Source organism: Oncorhynchus kisutch, linkage group LG5 (assembly GCF_002021735.2).
Source record: "Oncorhynchus kisutch isolate 150728-3 linkage group LG5, Okis_V2, whole genome shotgun sequence".
NCBI classification, from domain to species: domain Eukaryota; kingdom Metazoa; phylum Chordata; class Actinopteri; order Salmoniformes; family Salmonidae; genus Oncorhynchus; species Oncorhynchus kisutch.
The window spans coordinates 75,091,562-75,117,345 of record NC_034178.2 but is presented as its reverse complement, the minus strand read 5'-3'; the positions used below and the strand labels follow the sequence as shown (position 1 = coordinate 75,117,345).

Here is a 25,784-nt window from a genome sequence, read left to right as displayed (position 1 = left end):
AGTTCCCTGCCTCCTCCCACTGCCACCTGCCTCTTCCAGTTTTGATCCTTTATATTGGGCAGACAGACCAGTTCCCTGCCTCCTCCCACTGCCACCTGCCTCCTCCAGTATTGATCCTTTATATGGGGCAGACAGACCAGTTCCCTGCCTCCTCCCGCTGCCACCTGCCTCCTCCAGTTTTGATCCTTTATATTGGGCAGACAGACCAGTTCCCTGCCTCTTCCCGCTGCCACCTGCCTCCTCCATTTTTGGGGTATTGCTGTAATCAATTGGCTGTAATCTTGGATTGAGCAGACCTTCCTGTACAATTCTGATAACTCCATGAAGGACATAACTCTACCATTCCAATTTACCATATCATTTAAGAACAAAATACCCTTCAAACATCTTTCCCATAAATACAGGTATTTTATCAACCAGCACATTTGAGTTCAGACATAATATTTGTTCTATCTTTTCAGGGGAATGACATTGAAATTGTAGCCAGCTCTGCAATGCTTGTTTGAAAAAGAGACCTACTTTGAAAAAAGTATAATTTCAATTCATCGAAAATGAAACATGCAAAAAGGCCATTTTTAAACAATAGATGATATTTTCTTAGTAATCTAGTAATCTACCATTTAGGGTTCAAGTCAAACTTTTGAATAAGTGAAGCTTTTAGAGAGAGGCTTGGTGCTTTTAGATTTAATCATGTCAACCCACCCAATTCATATTCATTATATAGATAGGCATGCTTTATTTTGTCTGGTTTAGGATCCCAGATAAAGTTAAATATTTTTTTCCTCATGATTAAAAAAACTAATTATCTGGAGTAAGTGAGTAAACTCACTAAGGAATTAATCTGGGAAATTTTTCCGTAAATAGACAGGTATTTACCTCTCCATGGTTACACGGATCTTGTCTATTTTTACAACTTTTCTATTGAAATTCAATGTGGAGAGCTTATTTATATATTTTGTGATATGAATACTGAGTATGTCTACTTCACCATCAGCCAATTTTATAGGTAAACTGCAGGGTAATGTAAAATTTGTATTTTTTTTAAAGATCCAATACGTATTATTGTGCAGTTATCATAATTAGGTTTTAGTCCAGAGTACAGAAAAGTAAACCTGAACCTCTAGATCTTCAATGAGACATTAAGAGAATCACCGAAATGGAAAAAAAAAACTGGCATTTCTAAATAAAATCCAGTCTTACTTTATCAAATGCCTTTTCAAAATCTGCTATAAATACCATCCCTGGCTTCTTGTTGTTTCATGATGTTCTATTATTTCTAGTAGTTGTCGTATATTATCTCCAATGTATCATCCATGTAAAAAACCTGTCTGATCAGGATGAACAATACCTGGTAAAACCCTTTTTATTCTGCTATGCATTTTGCTAGTATTTTTGCATCCCAACATTGAAGTTTACGAGGCCTCCAGTTTGTTTTGATAGACTGGGTCTTTATATTGCTATCTGGCTCTTGTTTTAATAATAGTGAAATCGGACCCTTCGCATTTCATAGTTTTGATGTCTTCACTATTATTCTACGATATAGAAAATAGTAAAAATAAATAAATATTGTCCTCTTGTTCTTCCATTCCTGACAGAATATATATTGTCCTCTTGTTCTTCCATTCCTGACAGAATATATATTGTCCTTTTGTTCTTGTATTCCTGACAGAATATATTTTGTCCTTTTTGTTTTCGCAGGGAACAGACATCAGTCTAAGACTGACGGGGAGCATTTAAAGCAACTGGAAGCCCAACAAGCAGACCTCCAGAAAAAGGTAGTAAACTGATTTCCCGAGTTGTGAAACTCAAATCCTGGAAAGTCTCGTGACATATATTCACATTGCTAGTTTATTTTTAAGAAATCTCAGCATGCTCAATATCATGTTTGGCTAGTCAAAATCAAAAATAATACAGTGTGGAATATGACAGTGTGATGTGGTGGTGTTCTCCAGCTAAAGGAGGTAGAGGAGGAGATCCTGATGAAGAACGGAGAGATCAGTGTGCTGCGTGACTCCCTCAGGGTCGCCCAGCAGGAGAAGGAGACGCAAAGACAGGCTCAGCTCCTCCTGGAGAGGGAGAAGAGAGACACTCAGAGCGAGAAGGAGAAGGAGCTCTCCAAGAAGGTAGATGTCCCAAGTCGGTTTTTGATTCTGTACGACTATCAAACCCAGATGTGTTACGAAACTACCTTTTACACACTATCCTGTCGAGTCCGAACTAGAGTTGCAAATTCCAGTAACTTTCTCCAATTTCCCAGAAATCCTGGTTGTAATTCATCAGGTATCAGGAGGAAATAAGCAGGACATCTAGAATCCTCCAGCCGGGATTTCTGTAAAGCCTGGTCCTTTTTTTTTTTGCATAGTTACAGGAATTTTGCAACCCTATGCCGACCCAAACCATATGTAATGTAAGCTCACTCCACTGCACACTGACACCCGTTACAGTGGAGGAAGCTAAACTGTTAGCATCACACTGACACCCGTTACAGTGGAGGAAGCTAAACTGTTAGCATCACACTGACCCCCATTACAGTGGAGGAAGCTAAACTGTTAGCATCACACTGACACCCGTTACAGTGGAGGAAGCTAAACTGTTAGCATCACACTGACCCCCATTACAGTGGAGGAAGCTAAACTGTTAGCATCACACTGACCCCCGTTACAGTGGCGGAAGCTAAACTGTTAGCATCACACTGACCCCCGTTACAGTGGAGGAAGCTAAACTGTTAGCATCACACTGACACCCGTTACAGTGAGGACGCTAAACTGTTAGCATCACACTGACACCCGTTACAGTGGAGGAAGCTAAACTGTTAGCATCACACTGACACCCGTTACAGTGGAGGAAGCTAAACTGTTAGCAGCACCTTGAAGTCAGTTTCGGGTGAAGGGGTATCTCATCCTTTACTTGTCTGACACAAGGTGATGAGCCACTGCTTTATGGTGTACATGAAATCTTTCTCATCCATTCTCGCTGATATTGTATGCATCCTAAATAGTGCCCCATTATACTATTAACTAGAGCCCTATGTAGTGCACTATAAAGGGAATAGGGTGCCTTTGGGTTTTCTGATGACCATCTAACCCATTGGTTTGTCTGGCTGTATTTTGACGCTCCAACCTATCCAACCTCTGTGTGCGTGTCTTACGGTTGGGAAAAAGCAGAATACAAGTTTCCGTTGGACGTCTGTGTAAAATTGGACAATAAAGTCCATCTGTTTCTTCTAACGTGTCCGCAGGTGCAGTCCCTGCTGTCTGAGCTGCACTTCAAAGAGGCTGAGATGAACGAGATGAAGACTAAACTACAGAACGCAGAGAAAGGAAGGAAAGCAGTGGCTTCACCTGTCCCCAGAAACAGGTACCCAAACACACACACCTGTCCCCAGAAACAGGTACCCAAACACACACACCTGTCCCCAGAAACAGGTACCCAAACACACACACCTGTCCCCAGAAACAGGTACCCAAACACACACACCTGTCACCAGAAACAGGTACCCAAACACACACACCTGTCACCAGAAACAGGTACCCAAACACACACACCTGTCCCCAGAAACAGGTACCCAAACACACACACCTGTCACCAGAAACAGGTACCCAAACACACACACCTGTCACCAGAAACAGGTACCCAAACACACACATCTGTCCCCAGAAACAGGTACCCAAACACACACACCTGTCCCCAGAAACAGGTACCCAAACACACACACCTGTCCCCAGAAACAGGTACCCAAACACACACACCTGTCCCCAGAAACAGGTACCCAAACACACACACCTGTCACCAGAAACAGGTACCCAAACACACACACCTGTCACCAGAAACAGGTACCCAAACACACACACCTGTCCCCAGAAACAGGTACCCAAACACACACACCTGTCACCAGAAACAGGTACCCAAACACACACACCTGTCACCAGAAACAGGTACCCAAACACACACACCTGTCACCAGAAACAGGTACCCAAACACACACACCTGTCACCAGAAACAGGTACCCAAACACACACACCTGTCACCTGTCTCTTCGGGTCGACCAGTCTTTCTGTATATGATATGTAATGAGATGATTGGACCAGAGAGCACACAGGAAAAGTATGCGGACCAATGATTTTCAGGCAGACATTAGACCTTTTCCAACCTGGGAGGGTTAGCTATTGTCTTTATTTTGTTATGTTATGACTTTACAAAAGTGGATCAGGGTTCTCGCCAAATAATGTAAGAGCGGTACTGCTCCACCTTGTAGACTGGCTGCGCCATTTGACTTTATATATTATTATATATTTGGCAATATTTAGCTTTCGGTTGCTGGAAATGGATAGATTGCAGGATTTTACAATATTTGCTTATTATTCTTGCACACAGCTCTGTCAAGTTGGTTGTTGACAGTTGCTAGACTGACATTTTCAGGTCTTTGCCATAGATTTTCTAGCCGATGTAAGTCCAAACTGTAACTCGGCCCCTCAGGAACATTCAATGTTGTCTTGGTTAAACAACTCCTGTTTAGATTAGGCCTTGTGTTTTAGGTTATTGTCCTGTTGAAAGGTAAATTCATCTCCCAGTGTCTGGTGGAAAGCAGACTGACCCAAGGTTTCCTGTAGGATTTTTCTTGTGCTTAGCTCTATTCTGTTTATCTAAAAATTTTAAAAACTAGTCTCGTCCTTATTGATGACAAGCATACCAAATATATTTAGGAGGATGGGATCCACCCAAATCATTTGGGTTCCTGGATCCTTTCACAGCATTATAAGGCTGCGTTGAGACAATGATTTACCAATGACCCAAACCCAGCTCAGTTAATCCCCACCATTGAGACACTGAGTCATCATAATGCTTCAGCAAATGTACATTATCCCAGGGGTGTTGGAAGACACAATGTAAGTAACCTAATGTATGTCCCTCTAACTGTCCTGAATGCCTCTGATCCTACAGCTATTGTCTGCAGTAATCATGAGCCTATGAACCAGAGTTATACTGCTAGCACTGAGGTGGTGTGCCCTAGGAGGAAGTCCACTGTGTGCAGCTCACCCTGCAATAACATGAGCATGTCTACTTCTGCTATTCTTCCCAGTAAAGCAATGAAAACAATCAAGCACCCCAGAAAAGTGCTAAAAATAGCCCACGTAAACATATGTAGCTTTAAGAAACAAGGTTCATGAAGTCAATAATTTGCTAGTAACAGATGACATTCATATTCTGACTATCTCTGAAACTCACTTAGATAATACCTTTGATGACACAGTGGTAGCAATACATGGTTATAACATCTACAGAAAAGACAGAAATTCCAATGGGGGAGGTGCTGTTGTCTATATTCAGAACTACATTCCTGTAAAGCTTAGAGAGGATCTCATGTTAAATACTGTTGAAGTAATATGGCTACAGGTTCATCTGCCTCACCTACAGCCCATTCTGGTGGGAAGCTGCTATAGACCACCAAGTGCTAACAGTCAGTATCTGGATAATGTTAAATAATGTTGAAGTAATATGGCTACAGGTTCATCTGCCTCACCTACAGCCCATTCTGGTGGGAAGCTGCTATAGACCACCAAGTGCTAACAGTCAGTATCTGGATAATATGTGTGAAATGCTTGATAATGTAATGTGATATCAACAGAGAAGTATATTTTCTGGGTGATTTAAATACTGACTGGCTTTCATCAAGCTGCTCACTCAAGAAGAAGCTTCAAACTGTAACCAGTGCCTGCATCCTGGTTCAGGTTATCAGTCAACCTATCAGGGTAGTTACAAACAGCACAGGAATGAAATCATCAACATGTATTGATCACATCTTTACTAATGCTGTAGAAGCAGCTTTAAAGCAGCATCCAGATCCATCAGATGTATTGATCACAATATAGTAGCCATATCTAGGAAAACCACAGTTCCAAAGGCTGGGCCTAATATAGTGTATAAGAGGTCCGGCTGGGCCTAATATAGTGTATAAGAGGTCCGGCTGGGCCTAATATAGTGTATAAGAGGTCAGTCTGGGCCTAATATAGTGTATAAGAGGTCCGGCTGGGCCTAATATAGTGTATAAGAGGTCCGGCTGGGCCTAATATAGTGTATAAGAGGTCCGGCTGGGCCTAATATAGTGTATAAGAGGTCAGGCTGGGCCTAATATAGTGTATAAGAGGTCAGGCTGGGCCTAATATAGTGTATAAGAGGTCAGGCTGGGCCTAATATAGTGTATAAGAGGTCAGGCTGGGCCTAATATAGTGTATAAGAGGTCAGGCTGGGCCTAATATAGTGTATAAGAGGTCCGGCTGGGCCTAATATAGTGTATAAGAGGTCCGGCTGGGCCTAATATAGTGTATAAGAGGTCCGGCTGGGCCTAATATAGTGTATAAGAGGTCAGGCTGGGCCTAATATAGTGTATAAGAGGTCAGGCTGGGCCTAATATAGTGTATAAGAGGTCCGGCTGGGCCTAATATAGTGTATAAGAGGTCCGGCTGGGCCTAATATAGTGTATAAGAGGTCCGGCTGGGCCTAATATAGTGTATAAGAGGTCCGGCTGGGCCTAATATAGTGTATAAGAGGTCAGGCTGGGCCTAATATAGTGTATAAGAGGTCAGGCTGGGCCTAATATAGTGTATAAGAGGTCAGGCTGGGCCTAATATAGTGTATAAGAGGTCAGGCTGGGCCTAATATAGTGTATAAGAGGTCAGGCTGGGCCTAATATAGTGTATAAGAGGTCAGGCTGGGCCTAATATAGTGTATAAGAGGTCAGGCTGGGCCTAATATAGTGTATAAGAGGTCAGGCTGGGCCTAATATAGTGTATAAGAGGTCAGGCTGGGCCTAATATAGTGTATAAGAGGTCCGGCTGGGCCTAATATAGTGTATAAGAGGTCCGGCTGGGCCTAATATAGTGTATAAGAGGTCCGGCTGGGCCTAATATAGTGTATAAGAGGTCCGGCTGGGCCTAATATAGTGTATAAGAGGTCCGGCTGGGCCTAATATAGTGTATAAGAGGTCCGGCTGGGCCTAATATAGTGTATAAGAGGTCCGGCTGGGCCTAATATAGTGTATAAGAGGTCCGGCTGGGCCTAATATAGTGTATAAGAGGTCCGGCTGGGCCTAATATAGTGTATAAGAGGTCCGGCTGGGCCTAATATAGTGTATGAGTGGTCCGGCTGGGCCTAATATAGTGTATGAGAGTTCCGGCTGGGCCTAATATAGTGTATGAGAGGTCAGTCTGGGCCTAATATAGTGTATAAGAGGTCCGGCTGGGCCTAATATAGTGTATGAGAGGTCAGGCTGGGCCTAATATAGTGTATGAGGTCATAAAATAAGTTTTGTAGTGATTCCTATGTTGATGATGTAAAGAATATTTGTTGGTCCGTGGTGTGTAATGAGGAGCAACTAGACGTTGCACTTGAGACATGAATGAAATTGCTTATCCCAGTTACTAATAGCATAAGCATAAACCCATTAAGAAAAGGACTGTAAAAACGATTATATCCCAATGGATTGATAAGGAATTGAAAAATGGTATGTTTTAGAGGGATGAGGGAATGGCATAAGTCTGGCTGCACAACCGATTTGGCAAACGTACTGCAAATTGAGAAATCACGTGACTAAACTGAATTAAAAAGAAGAAACTACACTATGAAACAAAGATGAATAATATAAAGAATTATAGTAAAAATCTTTGGAGCATCTTAAAATACATTTTGGGCAAAAAGGCAAACTCAGCTCCATCAAATCGTTGAATCAGATGGTTCATTCATCACAAAACCCACTGATATTGCCAACTACTTTAATGATTTTTTTCATTGGCAAGATGAGCAAACTTAGGCATGACATGCTGTAAACATTCACTTCCATTCTTCTCCTCTTTTCCCTGGCCTCTCTCACTCCCTCCATCTCACGGATCCAACACACTCTTAGGTGTATGTCCCAAATTGCACCTTATTCCCTATATAGTGCACTAATGTCTGTTTTTTTGTGTTTTTTTAGCCATCTACCAATAGGTGCCCTTCTTTTTGAAGCATTGGAAAACCTCCCTGGTCTTTGTGGTTTGAATTGGTGTTTGAAATTCACTGCTTGACTTAGGGACCGTACACATAATTGTATGTGTTGGGTACAGAAATTAGGTAGTCATTGAAAAATCATGTTAAACACTATTTCACACACAGTGAGTCCATGCAACTTATTATATGATTTGTTAAGCATGGGTGTGGGCCATTGACACAATCTCAATTTAATTTATTTTAAATTCAGGCTGTAACACAACAAACTGTGGGGAAAAAGTCACGAGCTGTGTCTAAGTCTGAAGTCTTTTCCCCATTCCCCCTCCCCATCTCCAGCCCCGGTCTGTCTGGTCCCACTGCCCTGCTGCAGAGTGCCGGTGGTGCCAGCAGCAGCCCTCACTGTGTAGCCATTCCTGGAGGAACAGCCTTCATCACCAAGGAGACGTTTGGTGCCCAGCTGCCCTCTAGGTCAACGCCAGGCAAGACCCCCGGACCAGGACACTTCAGAGACGGTACGGATGATTGGCTAGTCGCCTATGGATTATCACATTCCTACCTGCTCCTTCCATTTTAAACCATTGTGTTCCGGAGAGATGTAACATTGATGGCGTAGCAGTAAGTCGTCCTGTCGTCCTGTCGTGTCGTGTCCCTGTATATTTCGTTTATTTTTCATTTATTTTTCGTTTTTTTTACATAGCTATCCCTTTAAAAACATTTTGCTAAACCTAAGCTTCCAAATACGCTGGATCTTCACAACTAGCTATCTAGCTAAACCGCAACCCCGGATGATTACCCCTGGCTAGCGTTTCCACCCACTTAGCTTGAAGCTAGCCCGGCCTGCGCTACCACCGTAGCATACTCCTGAGCTACAATACCCGGGCCCACGACCGGTCTATCGATGTCACCGCATGAAGAGGAATAAACAGACTCACCCCATCGCGACGTCCCCCAAAGGCTAACTCTCTAGCCCTCGCTATCTCCCTGCTTGCTAATTCGGCCTGCTAACTGCTAGCTTGTCCAGCTCCGGTCCGCTAACTGCTACCTTGTCTAGCCCGGGCCTACAAACTGTTAGCTTGTTAGCACAGGCCTGCTAACCGCCTGAATCGCCGCGTCCTAAACGCCCACCGGACCCATATTTACTTTCTATCTCTTTTGACTTTTAATTTGTTTATACCTTCCGGAAACCTGCCTCACCCAATGTGATACGGAATCGCTATTATTTTTTATTTATTTTTAGAACACACTCAAGAACCTCCAGAAGCTAACCAGCTAACTAGCTACAAGCTATTTAGTCATTGTTAGTTTTTTTTTTTACCTGGATAACACTCGCCAGTCCAGCTTCCCTGCCCCATCCACCGCTGCCCCCTGGACACTGATCTCTTGGCTACATAGCTGATGCACGCTGGACTGTCCATTAATCACGGTACTCCATTCTGCTTGTTTGTTTTATCTGTTGGCCCCGTTGCCTAGTCTACGCCATTTTACCTGCTGTTGTTGTGCTAGCTGATTAGCTGTTGTCTCACCTACTGTTTTAGCTAGCTTTCCCAATTCAACACCTGTGATTACTGTATGCCTCGCTGTATGTCTCTCTCAAATGTCAATATGCCTTGTATACTGTTGTTCAGGTTAGTTATCATTGTTTTAGTTCACAATGGAGCCCCTAGTTCCACTCTTCATACCCCTGATAACTCCTTTGTCCCACCTCCCACACATGCGGTGACCTCACCCATTACTACCAGCATGTCCAGAGATACAACCTCTCTCATCATCACCCAGTGCCTGGGCTTACCTCCGCTGTACCCGCACCCCACCATACCCCTGTCTGCGCATTATGCCCTGAATATATTCTACCATGCCCAGAAACCTGCTCCTCTTATTCTCTGTCCCCAACGCTCTAGGCGACCAGTTTTGATAGCCTTTAGCCGCACCCTCATACTACTCCTTCTCTGTTCCGCGGGTGATGTGGAGGTAAACCCAGGCCCTGCATGTCCCCAGGCACCCTCATTTGTTGACTTCTGTGATCGAAAAAGCCTTGGTTTCATGCATGTCAACATCAGAAGCCTCCTCCCTAAGTTTGTCTTACTCACTGCTTTAGCACACTCTGCTAACCCTGATGTCCTTGCTGTGTCTGAATCCTGGCTCAGGAAGGCCACCAAAAATTCAGAGATTTCCATACCCAACTATAACATCTTCCGTCAAGATAGAACTGCCAAAGGGGGAGGAGTTGCAGTTTACTGCAGAGATAGCCTGCAAAGTAATGTCATACTTTCCAGGTCCATACCCAAACAGTTAGAACTACTAATTTTGAAAATTACTCTCTCCAGAAATAAGTCTCTCACGGTTGCCGCCTGCTACCGACCCCCCTCAGCTCCCAGCTGTGCCCTGGACACCATTTGTGAATTGATCGCCCCCCATCTAGCTTCAGAGTTTGTTCTGTTAGGTGACCTAAACTGGGATATGCTTAACACCCCGCCAGTCCTACAATCTAAGCTAGATGCCCTCAATCTCACACAAATCATCAAGGAACCCACCAGGTACAACCCTAACTCTGTAAACAAGGGCACCCTCATAGACGTCATCCTGACCAACTGGCCCTCCAAATACACCTCCGCTGTCTTCAACCAGGATCTCAGCGATCACTGCCTCATTGCCTGTATCCGCTACGGAGCCGCAGTCAAACGACCACCCCTCATCACTGTCAAACGCTCCCTAAAACACTTCTGTGAGCAGGCCTTTCTAATCGACCTGGCCCGGGTATCCTGGAAGGACATTGACCTCATCCCGTCAGTTGAGGATGCCTGGTCATTCTTTAAAAGTAACTTCCTCACCATTTTAGATAAGCATTCTCCGTTCAAAAAATGCAGAACTAAGAACAGATACAGCCCTTGGTTCACCCCAGACCTGACTGCCCTCGACCAGCACAAAAACATCCTGTGGCGGACTGCAATAGCATCGAATAGTCCCCGTGATATGCAACTGTTCAGGGAAGTCCGGAACCAATACACGCAGTCAGTCAGGAAAGCTAAGGCCAGCTTCTTCAGGCAGAAGTTTGCATCCTGTAGCTCCAACTCCAAAAAGTTCTGGGACACTGTGAAGTCCATGGAGAACAAGAGCACCTCCTCCCAGCTGCCCACTGCACTGAGGCTAGGTAACACGGTCACCACTGATAAATCCATGATTATCGAAAACTTCAATAAGCATTTCTCAACGGCTGGCCATGCCTTCCGCCTGGCTACTTCAACCTCGGCCAACAGCTCCGCCCCCCCCGCAGCTCCTCGCCCAAGCCTCTCCAGGTTCTCCTTTACCCAAATCCAGATAGCAGATGTTCTGAAAGAGCTGCAAAACCTGGACCCGTACAAATCAGCTGGGCTTGACAATCTGGACCCTCTATTTCTGAAACTATCTGCCACCATTGTCGCAACCCCTATTACCAGCCTGTTCAACCTCTCTTTCATCTCGTCTGAGATCCCCAAGGATTGGAAAGCTGCCGCAGTCATCCCCCTCTTCAAAGGGGGAGACACCCTGGACCCAAACTGTTACAGACCTATATCCATCCTGCCCTGCCTATCTAAGGTCTTCGAAAGCCAAGTCAACAAACAGGTCACTGACCATCTCGAATCCCACCGTACCTTCTCCGCTGTGCAATCTGGTTTCCGAGCCGGTCATGGGTGCACCTCAGCCACACTCAAGGTACTAAACGATATCATAACCGCCATCGATAAAAGACAGTACTGTGCAGCCGTCTTCATCGACCTTGCCAAGGCTTTCGACTCTGTCAATCACCATATTCTTATCGGCAGACTCAGTAGCCTCGGTTTTTCGGATGACTGCCTTGCCTGGTTCACCAATTACTTTGCAGACAGAGTTCAGTGTGTCAAATCGGAGGGCATGCTGTCCGGTCCTCTGGCAGTCTCTATGGGGGTGCCACAGGGTTCAATTCTCGGGCCGACTCTTTTCTCTGTGTATATCAATGATGTTGCTCTTGCTGCGGGCGATTCCCTGATCCACCTCTACGCAGACGACACCATTCTATATACTTTCGGCCCGTCTTTGGACACTGTGCTATCTAACCTCCAAACAAGCTTCAATGCCATACAACACTCCTTCCGTGGCCTCCAACTGCCCTTAAACGCTAGTAAAACCAAATGCATGCTTTTCAACCGGTCGCTGCCTGCACCTGCATGCCCGACTAGCATCACCACCCTGGATGGTTCCGACCTAGAATATGTGGACGTCTATAAGTACCTAGGTGTCTGGCTAGACTGCAAACTCTCCTTCCAGACTCATATCAAACATCTCCAATCGAAAATCAAATCAAGAGTCGGCTTTCTATTCCGCAACAAAGCCTCCTTCACTCACGCCGCCAAGCTTACCCTAGTAAAACTGACTATCCTACCGATCCTCGACTTCGGCGATGTCATCTACAAAATGGCTTCCAACACTCTACTCAGCAAACTGGATGCAGTCTATCACAGTGCCATCCGTTTTGTCACTAAAGCACCTTATACCACCCACCACTGCGACTTGTATGCTCTAGTCGGCTGGCCCTCGCTACATATTCGTCGCCAGACCCACTGGCTCCAGGTCATCTACAAGTCTATGCTAGGTAAAGCTCCGCCTTATCTCAGCTCACTGGTCACGATGGCAACACCCATCCGTAGCACGCGCTCCAGCAGGTGTATCTCACTGATCATCCCTAAAGCCAACACCTCATTTGGCCGCCTTTCGTTCCAGTACTCTGCTGCCTGTGACTGGAACGAATTGCAAAAATCGCTGAAGTTGGAGACTTTTATCTCCCTCACCAACTTCAAACATCAGCTATCTGAGCAGCTAACCGATCGCTGCAGCTGTACATAGTCTATTGGTAAATAGCCCACCCTTTTCACCTACCTCATCCCCATACTGTTTTTATTTATTTACTTTTCTGCTCTTCTGCACACCAATATCTCTACCTGTACATGACCATCTGATCTTTTATCACTCCAGTGTTAATCTGCAAAATTGTAATTATTTGCCTACCTCCTCATGCCTTTTGCACACATTGTATATAGACCCCCCCTTTGTTTTCTACTGTGTTATTGACTTGTTAATTGTTTACTCCATGTGTAACTCTTTGTTGTATGCTCACACTGCTATGCTTTATCTTGGCCAGGTCGCAGTTGCAAATGAGAACTTGTTCTCAACTAGCCTACCTGGTTAAATAAAGGTGTTCTCAACTAGCCTACCTGGTTAAATAAAGGTGTTCTCAACTAGCCTACCTGGTTAAATAAAGGTGTTCTCAACTAGCCTACCTGGTTAAATAAAGGTGTTCTCAACTAGCCTACCTGGTTAAATAAAGGTGTTCTCAACTAGCCTACCTGGTTAAATAAAGGTGTTCTCAACTAGCCTACCTGGTTAAATAAAGGTGTTCTCAACTAGCCTACCTGGTTAAATAAAGGTGAAATAAAAATTAAATAAAAAAAAACATAATTGAAGCTCCTATTTGGTGTGATTAAGAAAATGTGTATCACCCTCCGTTGCTATGACGACAAGCCATGTCTCAAGGCTACAAGTGCCACCTGTTACATTTAACTGAGGCCCAGTGTGACTGTTAGTTAGGCCCGTCTGACTGGCCCAGTGTGACTGTTAGTTAGGCCCGTCTGACTGGCCCAGTGTGACTTAGTTAGGCCCGTCTGACTGGCCCAGTGTGACTGTTAGTTAGGCCCGTCTGACTGGCCCAGTGTGACTGTTAGTTAGGCCCGTCTGACTGGCCCAGTGTGACTGTTAGTTAGGCCCGTCTGACTGGCCCAGTGTGACTGTTAGTTAGGCCCGTCTGACTGGCCCAGTGTGACTGTTAGTTAGGCCCGTCTGACTGGCCCAGTGTGACTGTTAATGAGGCCCGTCTGACTGGCCCAGTGTGACTGTTAGTTTGACCCGTCTGACTGGCCCAGTGTGACTGTTAATGAGGCCCGTCTGACTGGCCCAGTGTGACTGTTAGTTTGACCCGTCTGACTGGCCCAGTGTGACTGTTAATGAGGCCCGTCTGACTGGCCCAGTGTGACTGTTAATGAGGCCCGTCTGACTGGCCCAGTGTGACTGTTAGTTTGACCCGTCTGACTGGCCCAGTGTGACTGTTAGTTTGACCCGTCTGACTGGCCCAGTGTGACTGTTAGTTTGACCCGTCTGACTGGCCCAGTGTGACTGTTAGTTTGACCCGTCTGACTGGCCCAGTGTGACTGTTAGTTAGACCCGTCTGACTGGCCCAGTGTGACTGTTAATGAGGCCCGTCTGACTGGCCCAGTGTGACTGTTAGTTAGGCCCGTCTGACTGGCCCAGTGTGACTGTTAGTTAGACCCGTCTGACTGGCCCAGTGTGACTGTTAGTTAGACCCGTCTGACTGGCCCAGTGTGACTGTTAGTTTGACCCGTCTGACTGGCCCAGTGTGACTGTTAGTTTGACCCGTCTGACTGGCCCAGTGTGACTGTTAGTTAGACCCGTCTGACTGGCCCAGTGTGACTGTTAGTTAGACCCGTCTGACTGGACATGTTGTTTTTGTGTTCAGATGGAAAACAACAGTCCAGCGGCAGACAGGAAGTGACTCACTCAGACCCTTTTACCACATTTCAACCCTCTCATCATCAAGGTGAGTTTCTACCCTCAGTATAGTATCTATATATAGTTGTACTAGTTACCTAACCCTCAGTATAGTATCTATATATAGTTGTACTAGTTACCTAACCCTCAGTATAGTATCTATATATAGTTGTACTAGTTACCTAACCCTCAGTATAGTTGTAGGGTAACTATGTTAACCATTGTCTGGTTCTCTGTGTTGGTGGGGACACCATGTTCTCTGGTTCTCTGTGTTGGTGGGGACACCATGTTAACTGGTTCTCTGTGTTGGTGGGGACACCATGTTCTCTGTGTTGGTGGGGACACCATGTTGACTGTTCTGTGTTGGTGGGGACACCATGTTAACTGTTCTGTGTTGGTGGACACCATGTTCTCTGGTTCTCTGTTGGTGGGGACACCATGTTAACTGGTTCTCTGTGTTGGTGGGGACACCATGTTCTCTGGTTCTCTGTGTTGGTGGGGACACCATGTTGACTGTTCTGTGTTGGTGGGGACACCATATTGACTGTTCTGTGTTGGTGGGGACACCATGTTGACTGTTCTGTGTTGGTGGGGACACCATGTTCTCTGGTTCTCTGTTGGTGGGGACACCATGTTAACTGTTCTCTGCGTTGGTGGGGACACCATGTTAATTGTTCTCTGCGTTGGTGGGGACACCATGTTAATTGTTCTCTGCGTTGGTGGGGACACCATGTTGACTGTTCTGTGTTGGTGGGGACACCATGTTCTCTGGTTCTCTGTTGGTGGGGACACCATGTTGACTGTTCTGTGTTGGTGGGGACACCATGTTGACTGTTCTGTGTTGGTGGGGACACCATGTTGACTGTTCTGTGTTGGTGGGGACACCATGTTCTCTGGTTCTCTGTTGGTGGGGACACCATGTTAACTGTTCTCTGCGTTGGTGGGGACACCATGTTAATTGTTCTCTGCGTTGGTGGGGACACCATGTTAACTGTTCTCTGTGTTGGTGGGGACACCATGTTGACTGTTATCTGTGTTGGTGGACACCATGTTAACTGTTCTCTGTGTTGGTGGGGACACCATGTTAACTGTTCTCTGGTTCTCTGCGTTGGTGGGGACACCATGTTAACTGTTCTCTGGTTCTCTGTGTTGGTGGGGACACCATGTTAACTGTTCTCTGGTTCTCTGCGTTGGTGGGGACACCATGTTAACTGTTCTCTGGTTCTCTGCGTTGGTGGGGACACCATGTTAACTGTTCTCTGGTTCTCTGCGTTGGTGGGGACACCATGTTAACTATTCTCTGGTTCTCTGCGTTGGTGGGGACACCATGTTAACTATTCTCTGGTTCTCTGCGTTGGTGGGGACACCATGTTAACTGTTCTCTGGTTCTCTGCGTTGGTGGGGACACCATGTTAACTATTCTCTGGTTCTCTGCGTTGGTGGGGACACCATGTTAACTGTTCTCTGGTTCTCTGCGTTGGTGGGGACACCATGTTAACTATTCTCTGGTTCTCTGCGTTGGTGGGGACACCATGTTAACTATTCTCTGGTTCTCTGCGTTGGTGGGGACACCATGTTAACTATTCTCTGGTTCTCTGCGTTGGTGGGGACACCATGTTAACTATTCTCTGGTTCTCTGCGTTGGTGGGGACACCATGTTAACTATTCTCTGGTTCTCTGCGTTGGTGGGGACACCATGTTAACTGTTCTCTGGTTCTCTGCGTTGGTGGGGACACCATGTTAACTGTTCTCTGGTTCTCTGCGTTGGTGGGGACACCATGTTAACTGTTCTCTGGTTCTCTGCGTTGGTGGGGACACCATGTTAACTGTTCTCTGGTTCTCTGCGTTGGTGGGGACACCATGTTAACTGTTCTCTGGTTCTCTGCGTTGGTGGGGACACCATGTTAACTGTTCTCTGGTTCTCTGCGTTGGTGGGGACACCATGTTAACTGTTCTCTGGTTCTCTGCGTTGGTGGGGACACCATGTTAACTGTTCTCTGGTTCTCTGCGTTGGTGGGGACACCATGTTAACTATTCTCTGGTTCTCTGCGTTGGTGGGGACACCATGTTAACTATTCTCTGGTTCTCTGCGTTGGTGGGGACACCATGTTAACTGTTCTCTGGTTCTCTGCGTAGGCTCAGTGCTGTTAAGTCTCCTGTTACAGCATCCTTTAGACCCCAGCAGTCTGGGTCTGGGTCACCTGCTCTGCATCAGCCCTGACGCACTACCTGGTCTCCTGACCAACACCTGTCTCAGCTCGTAAGACCCCCCCATCATCCTCATTACGCTGTTTTATTTCACTGTGTTCTTTGGTTGATGCAGTCATTGAGTCATTTAACACTGTGCCCACCCTTACAGAGGGTCTTCGGTTGGCTCCAGTTCCTCCTCGACAGAACCCAGGCTTGTTCCCCACCACAACAAGCCCCACAGCCAGCAGCCACGCTTCAAACACTACCAGAATCTGGCCCTGTCTGGCCTCAACATGATGGCCCTACCCAGCCACCACACTGCCTTGCCTCCTGAGGACCCGCCCAACCTGAACCCTTCCCACTCTGCCCCTGCCCTGAAAAACAATACCAGGTCCTGTCCTGGTGCTGTCCACCTCCTCCCTCTCCTCGACTACCACATCGGCCTGTTCTGCCAGAGTCTGGAGGCTATCGCCCTGGACGGCTCAGGGACAGGGTCTGGTAAGAGGACCCTGAGAGGGAGCTCTCTGTCCGGGTCGTCGGACGGCAGCCTGGCCTCCAGCGTGGAGGATTCCCTAGGCAGTCAGGAGGAGTTTGCCCTGGCAGCCCTGAAGGCCCTGCATCATACTGTGGCCCAGAGCTCTGAGGTCGTGAACACCCTGCTGGCTCTAACGCCTGGAGCAGAGGGGAGCCCTCCACAGGGTAACACTAGACACGGGTATGTATGATTTGAACATTTTAATGAATGAGGAAATTCAATACGCCGCTTTTTAAAAACACGACAGATAAGCAGCGTGTTGAGCTACGGTCGGCAAGCTGAACGACAGATAAGCAGCGCGTTGAGCTACGGTCGGCAGGCTGAACGACAGATAAGCAGCGCGTTGAGCTACGGTCGGCAGGCTGAACGACAGATAAGCAGCGTGTTGAGCTACGGTCGGCAGGCTGAACGACAGATAAGCAGCGTATTGAGCTACGGTCGGCAGGCTGAACGACAGATAAGCAGCGTGTTGTGTTGAGCTACGGTCGGCAGGCTGAACAACAGATAAGCAGCGCGTGGATACGGTCGGCAGGCTGAACAACAGATAAGCAGCGCGTGGATACGGTCGGCAGGCTGAACGACAGATAAGCAGCGTGTTGTGTTGAGCTACGGTCGGCAGGCTGAACGACAGATAAGCAGCGTGTTGTGTTGAGCTACGGTCGGCAGGCTGAACGACAGATAAGCAGCGTGTTGTGTTGAGCTACGGTCGGCAGGCTGAACGACAGATAAGCAGCGTGTTGCGTTGAGCTACGGTCGGCAGGCTGAACGACAGATAAGCAGCGAGTTGCGTTGAGCTACGGTCGGCAGGCTGAACGACAGATAAGCAGCGCGTTGAGCTACGGTCGGCAGGCTGAACGACAGATAAGCAGCGTGTTGTGTTGAGCTACGGTCGGCAGGCTGAACGACAGATAAGCAGCGTGTTGTGTTGAGCTACGGTCGGCAGGCTGAACGACAGATAAGCAGCGAGTTGCGTTGAGCTACGGTCGGCAGGCTGAACGACAGATAAGCAGCGCGTTGAGCTACGGTCGGCAGGCTGAACGACAGATAAGCAGCGTGTTGTGTTGAGCTACGGTCGGCAGGCTGAACGACAGATAAGCAGCGTGTCGTGTTGAGCTACGGTCGGCAGGCTGAACGACAGATAAGCAGCGTGTTGTGTTGAGCTACGGTCGGCAGGCTGAACGACAGATAAGCAGCGTGTTGTGTTGAGCTACGGTCGGCAGGCTGAACGACAGATAAGCAGCGTGTTGAGCTACGGTCGGCAGGCTGAACGACAGATAAGCAGCGTGTTGTGTTGAGCTACGGTCGGCAGGCTGAACGACAGATAAGCAGCGTGTTGTGTTGAGCTACGGTCGGCAGGCTGAACGACAGATAAGCAGCGTGTTGTGTTGAGCTACGGTCGGCAGGCTGAACGACAGATAAGCAGCGTGTTGCGTTGAGCTACGGTCGGCAGGCTGAACGACAGATAAGCAGCGCGTTGAGCTACGGTCGGCAGGCTGAACGACAGATAAGCAGCGTGTTGTGTTGAGCTACGGTCGGCAGGCTGAACGACAGATAAGCAGCGTGTTGTGTTGAGCTACGGTCGGCAGGCTGAACGACAGATAAGCAGCGCGTTGAGCTACGGTCGGCAGGCTGAACGACAGATAAGCAGCGTGTTGTGTTGAGCTACGGTCGGCAGGCTGAACGACAGATAAGCAGCGTGTTGTGTTGAGCTACGGTCGGCAGGCTGAACGACAGATAAGCAGCGTGTTGTGTTGAGCTACGGTCGGCAGGCTGAACGACAGATAAGCAGCGTGTTGTGTTGAGCTACGGTCGGCAGGCTGAACGACAGATAAGCAGCGTGTTGAGCTACGGTCGGCAGGCTGAACGACAGATAAGCAGCGTGTTGTGTTGAGCTACGGTCGGCAGGCTGAACGACAGATAAGCAGCGTGTTGTGTTGAGCTACGGTCGGCAGGCTGAACGACAGATAAGCAGCGTGTTGTGTTGAGCTACGGTCGGCAGGCTGAACGACAGATAAGCAGCGTGTTGTGTTGAGCTACGGTCGGCAGGCTGAACGACAGATAAGCAGCGTGTTGTGTTGAGCTACGGTCGGCAGGCTGAACGACAGATAAGCAGCGTGTTGTGTTGAGCTACGGTCGGCAGGCTGAACGACAGATAAGCAGCGTGTTGAGCTACGGTCGGCAGGTTTTAAAGGGCTTGATCTTTTTTGCGTGTTTGAAGCATTTCATTGTATCGGTCTTGAGAAAGGCCACAGGGCTGAACCGTCACGCCTCCCAGTCTCTGTGTTCGGTGTGTTTATGTCCTTTTAAGGGAAGTCTTTATTTTTGTATTTTACCTTTTTATTTCACGAGGCAAGTCAGTTAAGAACAAATTCTTATTTTCAATGACGTCCCTACCGGGGGAACAGTGGGTTTAAACTGCCTTGTTCAGCTCGGGGATTCGATCTTGCAACCTTTCGGTTACTAGTCGGTCACTCTAACCACTAGGATACCTGCCACCTCTACACTCTAACCACTAGGCTATGTTTTGTTTAATTGATTCTATGGATCCCAGAACTCCCTGGAAAACAGTGGCTAGTGTTACTGAGTGGACGATCCTGGCTAAATTAATTATTTTGATTGACCAACAGGCCCATCCTGGCCTCAGGCCTGGCCCCCCTGCTGCCTGACACCTCCATCCAGCCTGGGACTTCTAGAACCTCTGAGACCCCAGTAGATGGCACCAGAGAGGGTCCGGCCCTCCACCCTCTCCTCAGGAAGCTCCTTCAGCTGTCAGACCCCTCCTTCTCCACCAGCGCTTTTCAGAGGGAGGCCCTGGTGCCCAGCAGTCTGACGACTCTCAACATGCTGCTGGAGAGAGCACAGGAGTGGCAGCTTTCCAGGCAAGTCCTTAGATTCTTCCCAAATGGCACCCTATCCCCTATATAGTGCACTAATTTGGACCCGAGCCCTGGTTCAAAGTAGTGCACTATGTAGGGGAATAGGGTGCCATTTTGGATGCGTTCTCTTTAATGCAGAAAATAAACGACATTGACTGTCTAGTTTAGGTAATCTTCCTATATAAGCAAGTAAGACTACTCTTTTAATTTTGAGAGCTTTGATTTATTGTCAAATGATTGTTCAATCTTCAAATCATTGAAATGCTTCCAGGTTTGTGAGTTTTATTATATGGTATGAGTGAAGGAAGGAAGTGAACGGGAATTTCCTACCTGGATCTGATATGTAATGACGTCTCCTGGCTACAGGTTCCTGTGTTGTCTAGTCAGGTCAGGTCAGCCGGCCGCGACCGGGAGACCCATGGGGAGGGTTAGGGGAGGGTTTGGCCGGCAGGGATGTCCTTGTCCCATCGCGCACTAGCGACTCCTGTGGCTGGCCGTGCGCAGTGCAAGCTGACATGGTCGCCAGGTGTACGGTGTTTCCTCCGTCACATTGGTGCGGCTGGCTTCCGGGTTAAACGGGCATTGTATCAAGAAGCACGGCTCTCGACATTCGCCTCTCCCGAGTCCGTACGGGAGTTGCAGCGATGAGACAAGACTGTAACTAGCAATTGGTTGACACAAAATTGGGTAAAAAAAAAAGTCTTTATTTTATTTTCTAAAGTGGTTAAATGTATAGATATTGTAACACCCCCCCCCCCCCAGTAGTGGTTGGGGCCTGACCAGGTTACACAGCTAACAGTAGTTCTGGGGCCTGACCAGGTTACACAGATAACAGTAGTGGTTGTAGTTCTGGGGCCTGACCAGGTTACACAGCTAACAGTAGTGGTTGTAGTTCTGGGGCCTGACCAGGTTACACAGATAACAGTAGTGGTTGGGGCCTGACCAGGTTACACAGCTAACAGTAGTGGTTGTAGTTCTGGGGCCTGACCAGGTTACACAGCTAACAGTAGTTCTGGGGCCTGACCAGGTTACACAGCTAACAGTAGTGGTTGTAGTTCTGGGGCCTGACCAGGTTACACAGCTAACAGTAGTGGTTGGGGCCTGACCAGGTTACACAGCTAACAGTAGTGGTTGTAGTTCTGGGGCCTGACCAGGTTACACAGATAACAGTAGTGGTTGTAGTTCTGAGGCCTGACCAGGTTACACAGCTAACAGTAGTGGTTGTAGTTCTGAGGCCTGACCAGGTTACACAGATAACAGTAGTGGTTGGGGCCTGACCAGGTTACACAGCTAACAGTAGTGGTTGTAGTTCTGAGGCCTGACCAGGTTACACAGATAACAGTAGTGGTTGGGGCCTGACCAGGTTACACAGCTAACAGTAGTGGTTGGGGCCTGACCAGGTTACACAGCTAACAGTAGTGGTTGGGGCCTGACCAGGTTACACAGCTAACAGTAGTGGTTGGGGCCTGACCAGGTTACACAGCTAACAGTAGTGGTTGGGGCCTGACCAGGTTACACAGATAACAGTAGTGGTTGGGGCCTGACCAGGTTACACAGCTAACAGTAGTGGTTGTAGTTCTGGGGCCTGACCGTGTTACACAGCTAACAGTAGTTCTGGGGCCTGACCAGGTTACACAGCTAACAGTAGTGGTTGTAGTTCTGGGACCTGACCAGGTTACACAGCTAACAGTAGTGATTGGGGCCTGACCAGGTTACACAGCTAACAGTAGTGGTTGGGGCCTGACCAGGTTACACAGATAACAGTAGTGGTTGGGGCCTGACCAGGTTACACAGCTAACAGTAGTGGTTGGGGCCTGACCAGGTTACACAGCTAACAGTAGTGGTTGGGGCCTGACCAGGTTACACAGCTAACAGTAGTGGTTGGGGCCTGACCAGGTTACACAGCTAACAGTAGTGGTTGTAGTTCTGGGGCCTGACCAGGTTACACAGCTAACAGTAGTGGTTGGGGCCTGACCAGGTTACACAGATAACAGTAGTGGTTGGGGCCTGACCAGGTTACACAGCTAACAGTAGTGGTTGTAGTTCTGGGGCCTGACCAGGTTACACAGATAACAGTAGTGGTTGTAGTTCTGGCGCCTGACCAAATCAAATCCATTTTTATTTGTCACATACACATGGTTAGCAGATGTTAATGCGAGTGTAGCGAAATGCTTGTGCTTCTGGTTCCGACAATGCAGTAATAACCAACAAGTAATCTAGCTAACAATTCCAAAACTACTACCTTATAGACACAAGTGTAAGGGGATAAAGAATATGTACATAAAGATATATGAATGAGTGATGGTACAGAGCGGCATAGGCAAGATACAGTAGATGGTATTGAGTGCAGTATATACATATGAGATGAGTATGTAAACAAAGTGGCATAGTTAAAGTGACTAGTGATACATGTATTACATAAGGATGCAGTAGATGATATAGAGTACAGTATATACGTATACATATGAGATTAATAATGTAGGGTATGTAAACATTATATTAGGTAGCATTGTTTAAAGTGGCTAGTGATATATTTTACATCAATTCCTATTATTAAAGTGGCTGGAGTTGAGTCAGTGTGTTGGCAGCAGCCACTCAATGTTAGTGGTGGCTGTTTAACAGTCTGATGGCCTTGAGATAGAAGCTGTTTTTCAGTCTCTCGGTCCCAGCTTTGATGCACTTGTACTGACTTCGCCTTCTGGATGATAGCGGGGTGAACAGGCAGTAGCTCGGGTGATTGTCATCCTTGATGATCTTTTTGGCCTTCCTGTGATATTGGGTGGTGTAGATGTCCTAGAGGGCAGGTAGTTTGCCCACGGTGATGCGTTGGTCAGACCGCACCACCCTCTGGAGAGCCTTGCGGTTGAGGGCGGTGCAGTTGCCGTACCAGGCGGTGATACAGCCCGACAGGATGCTCTCGATTGTGCATCTATAAAAGTTTGTCAGGGTTTTAGGTGACAAGCCCAATTTCTTCAGCCTCCTGAGGTTGAAGAGGCGCTGTTGCACCTTCTTCACTACACTGTCTGTGTGGGTGGACCATTTAAGTTTGTCTGTGACGTGTTCGCAGAGGAACTTAAAACTTTCCACTCATGTTTTGAGTTTAGGGGGCGTGTCTCAATATCTATCAATTTACCAACTTTTGTATAAAAAAAAAAAAATCCACAACAATCCATGTATTAAATGGGAGACATTAGAGATGTGGAAAAACACGGTTGTGTTTTGTTCTACCACGGCTTGGGGTAGCTCATACTAAAGCCCTTTTTTGAGGATTGGCCACGAGCCTACTATGTTCACTTATGTCATGTATCGTATTACCTCCTTGCAGGTTCCAGTGTGTTGTGTCCAGTCCGGCTCTGTCTCGCTGCCTGTCTCTAGACTCGTCCTACCAGACCCTGTCTCTGTCTGTCTCCCTACTAGCTGGCCTGGCCCATAGCGATGAGCTAGCTTTTAGAATCTGCTGTCATACAGGTAACTATGGGGCGCGGCCTCTGCTGTCATACAGGTAACTAGGGGGCCTCCTCTGCTGTCATACAGGTAACTAGGGGGCCTCCTCTGCTGTCATACAGTTAACTAGGGGGCCTCCTCTGCTGTCATACAGGTAACTAAGGGGCCTCCTCTGCTGTCATACAGGTAACTAAGGGGCCTCCTCTGCTGTCATACAGGTAACTAGGGGGCCTCCTCTGCTGTCATACAGGTAACTAGGGGGCCTCCTCTGTTGTCATACAGGTAACTAAGGGGCCTCTGCTGTCATACAGGTAACTAAGGGGCCTCCTCTGCTGTCGTACAGGTAACTAAGGGGCCTCCTCTGCTGTCGTACAGGTAACTAAGGGGCCTCCTCTGCTATCGTACAGGTAACTAGGGGGCCTCCTCTGCTGTCGTACAGGTAACTAGGGGGCCTCCTCTGCTGTCTTACAGGTAACTAGGGGGCCTCCTCTGCTGTCGTACAGGTAACTAAGGGGCCTCCTCTGCTGTCGTACAGGTAACTAAGGGGCCTCCTCTGCTGTCGTACAGGTAACTAAGGGGCCTCCTCTGCTGTCGTACAGGTAACTAAGGGGCCTCCTCTGCTGTAATACAGGTAACTAAGGGGCCTCCTCTGCTGTCGTACAGGTAACTAAGGGGCCTCCTCTGCTGCCGTACAGGTAACTAAGGGGCCTCCTCTGCTGCCGTACAGGTAACTAAGGGGCCTCCTCTGCTGTCGTACAGGTAACTAAGGGGCCTCCTCTGCTGTCGTACAGGTAACTAAGGGGCCTCCTCTGCTGTCGTACAGGTAACTAAGGGGCCTCCTCTGCTGTCGTACAGGTAACTAAGGGGCCTCCTCTGCTGTCGTACAGGTAACTAAGGGGCCTCCTCTGCTGTAATACAGGTAACTAGGGGGCCTCCTCTGCTGCCGTACAGGTAACTAAGGGGCCTCCTCTGCTGTCGTACAGGTAACTAAGGGGCCTCCTCTGCTGTCGTACAGGTAACTAAGGGGCCTCCTCTGCTGTCGTACAGGTAACTAAGGGGCCTCCTCTGCTGTAATACAGGTAACTAGGGGGCCTCCTCTGCTGTCGTACAGGTAACTAAGGGGCCTCCTCTGCTGTCATACAGGTAAATAGGGGGCCTCCTCTGCTGTCATACAGGTAACTAAGGGGCCTCCTCTGCTGTAATACAGGTAACTAAGGGGCCTCCTCTGCTGTCGTACAGGTAACTAAGGGGCCTCCTCTGTCATGACTGGGTCTCCTTCACATTCATTGATTAGATGACGTTATGTACTTTACCAACATTTTCAGAGCTGGAGGAAGTGAACAATCAATTGAAGAGATGTTTTAGTACATGTGTATTGCTCTGTATGTGGTGGTGATGATATTGTCGTCCCTCCAGACTGGTGTCCGTTACTGAAGGTTTTCCAGTACATCACCTCCAGACCTGACAAGACCGTCACAGACTCTCACTGGTCACAGCTGGAGGTGGAGGTAACGTTGCTTTACCTCAGATCAGCTGTTGTTGAAAACAGAACAAAATCGCAACTACTATGTTGTTTGTTTATACATGCTGTCTGTCTGTTTATACATGCTGTCTGTCTGTTTATACATGCTGTCTGTGTATGTTTATACATGCTGTCTGTGTCTGTTTATACATGCTGTCTGTGTCTGTTTATACATTCTGTCTGTTTATACATGCTGTCTGTGTCTGTTTATACATGCTGTCTGTGTCTGTTTACACATGCTGTCTGTCTGTTTGCACATGCTGTCTGTCTGCACATGCTGTATGTCTGTTTACACATGCTGTCTGTGTCTGTTTACACATGCTGTCTGTGTCTGTTTATACATGCTGTCTGTCTGTTTATACATGCTGTCTGTCTGTTTATACATGCTGTCTGTCTGTTTATACATGCTGTCTGTGTCTGTTTATACATGCTGTCTGTGTCTGTTTGCACATGCTGTCTGTCTGTTTGCACATGCTGTCTGTGTCTGTTTGCACATGCTGTCTGTGTCTGTTTACACATGCTGTCTGTGTCTGTTTACACATGCTGTCTGTGTCTGTTTACACATGCTGTCTGTGTCTGTTTACACAGTCTGTCTGTGTCTGTTTATACAGTCTGTGTCTGTTTATACATGATGTCTGTGTCTGTTTATACATGCTGTCTG

The 25,784-nt window shown here is 47.4% G+C and overlaps 1 protein-coding gene across 1 annotated transcript in view; it reads left to right on the top strand.

Moving 5' to 3' along the window:
- atrip (ATR interacting protein) overlaps positions 1 to 25,784 on the top strand; it is a 36,902-nt gene that overhangs the window by 6,949 nt on the left and 4,169 nt on the right. Inside the window, exons 2-11 of the mRNA XM_031825811.1 lie at positions 1,699 to 1,775; positions 1,953 to 2,123; positions 3,239 to 3,357; positions 8,320 to 8,495; positions 14,525 to 14,605; positions 16,693 to 16,816; positions 16,916 to 17,461; positions 19,909 to 20,160; positions 23,483 to 23,625; positions 25,018 to 25,109. Coding sequence (XP_031681671.1) covers positions 1,699 to 1,775; positions 1,953 to 2,123; positions 3,239 to 3,357; positions 8,320 to 8,495; positions 14,525 to 14,605; positions 16,693 to 16,816; positions 16,916 to 17,461; positions 19,909 to 20,160; positions 23,483 to 23,625; positions 25,018 to 25,109 — 1,781 coding nt within the window. The remainder of the gene's footprint in view (positions 1 to 1,698; positions 1,776 to 1,952; positions 2,124 to 3,238; positions 3,358 to 8,319; positions 8,496 to 14,524; positions 14,606 to 16,692; positions 16,817 to 16,915; positions 17,462 to 19,908; positions 20,161 to 23,482; positions 23,626 to 25,017; positions 25,110 to 25,784) is intronic.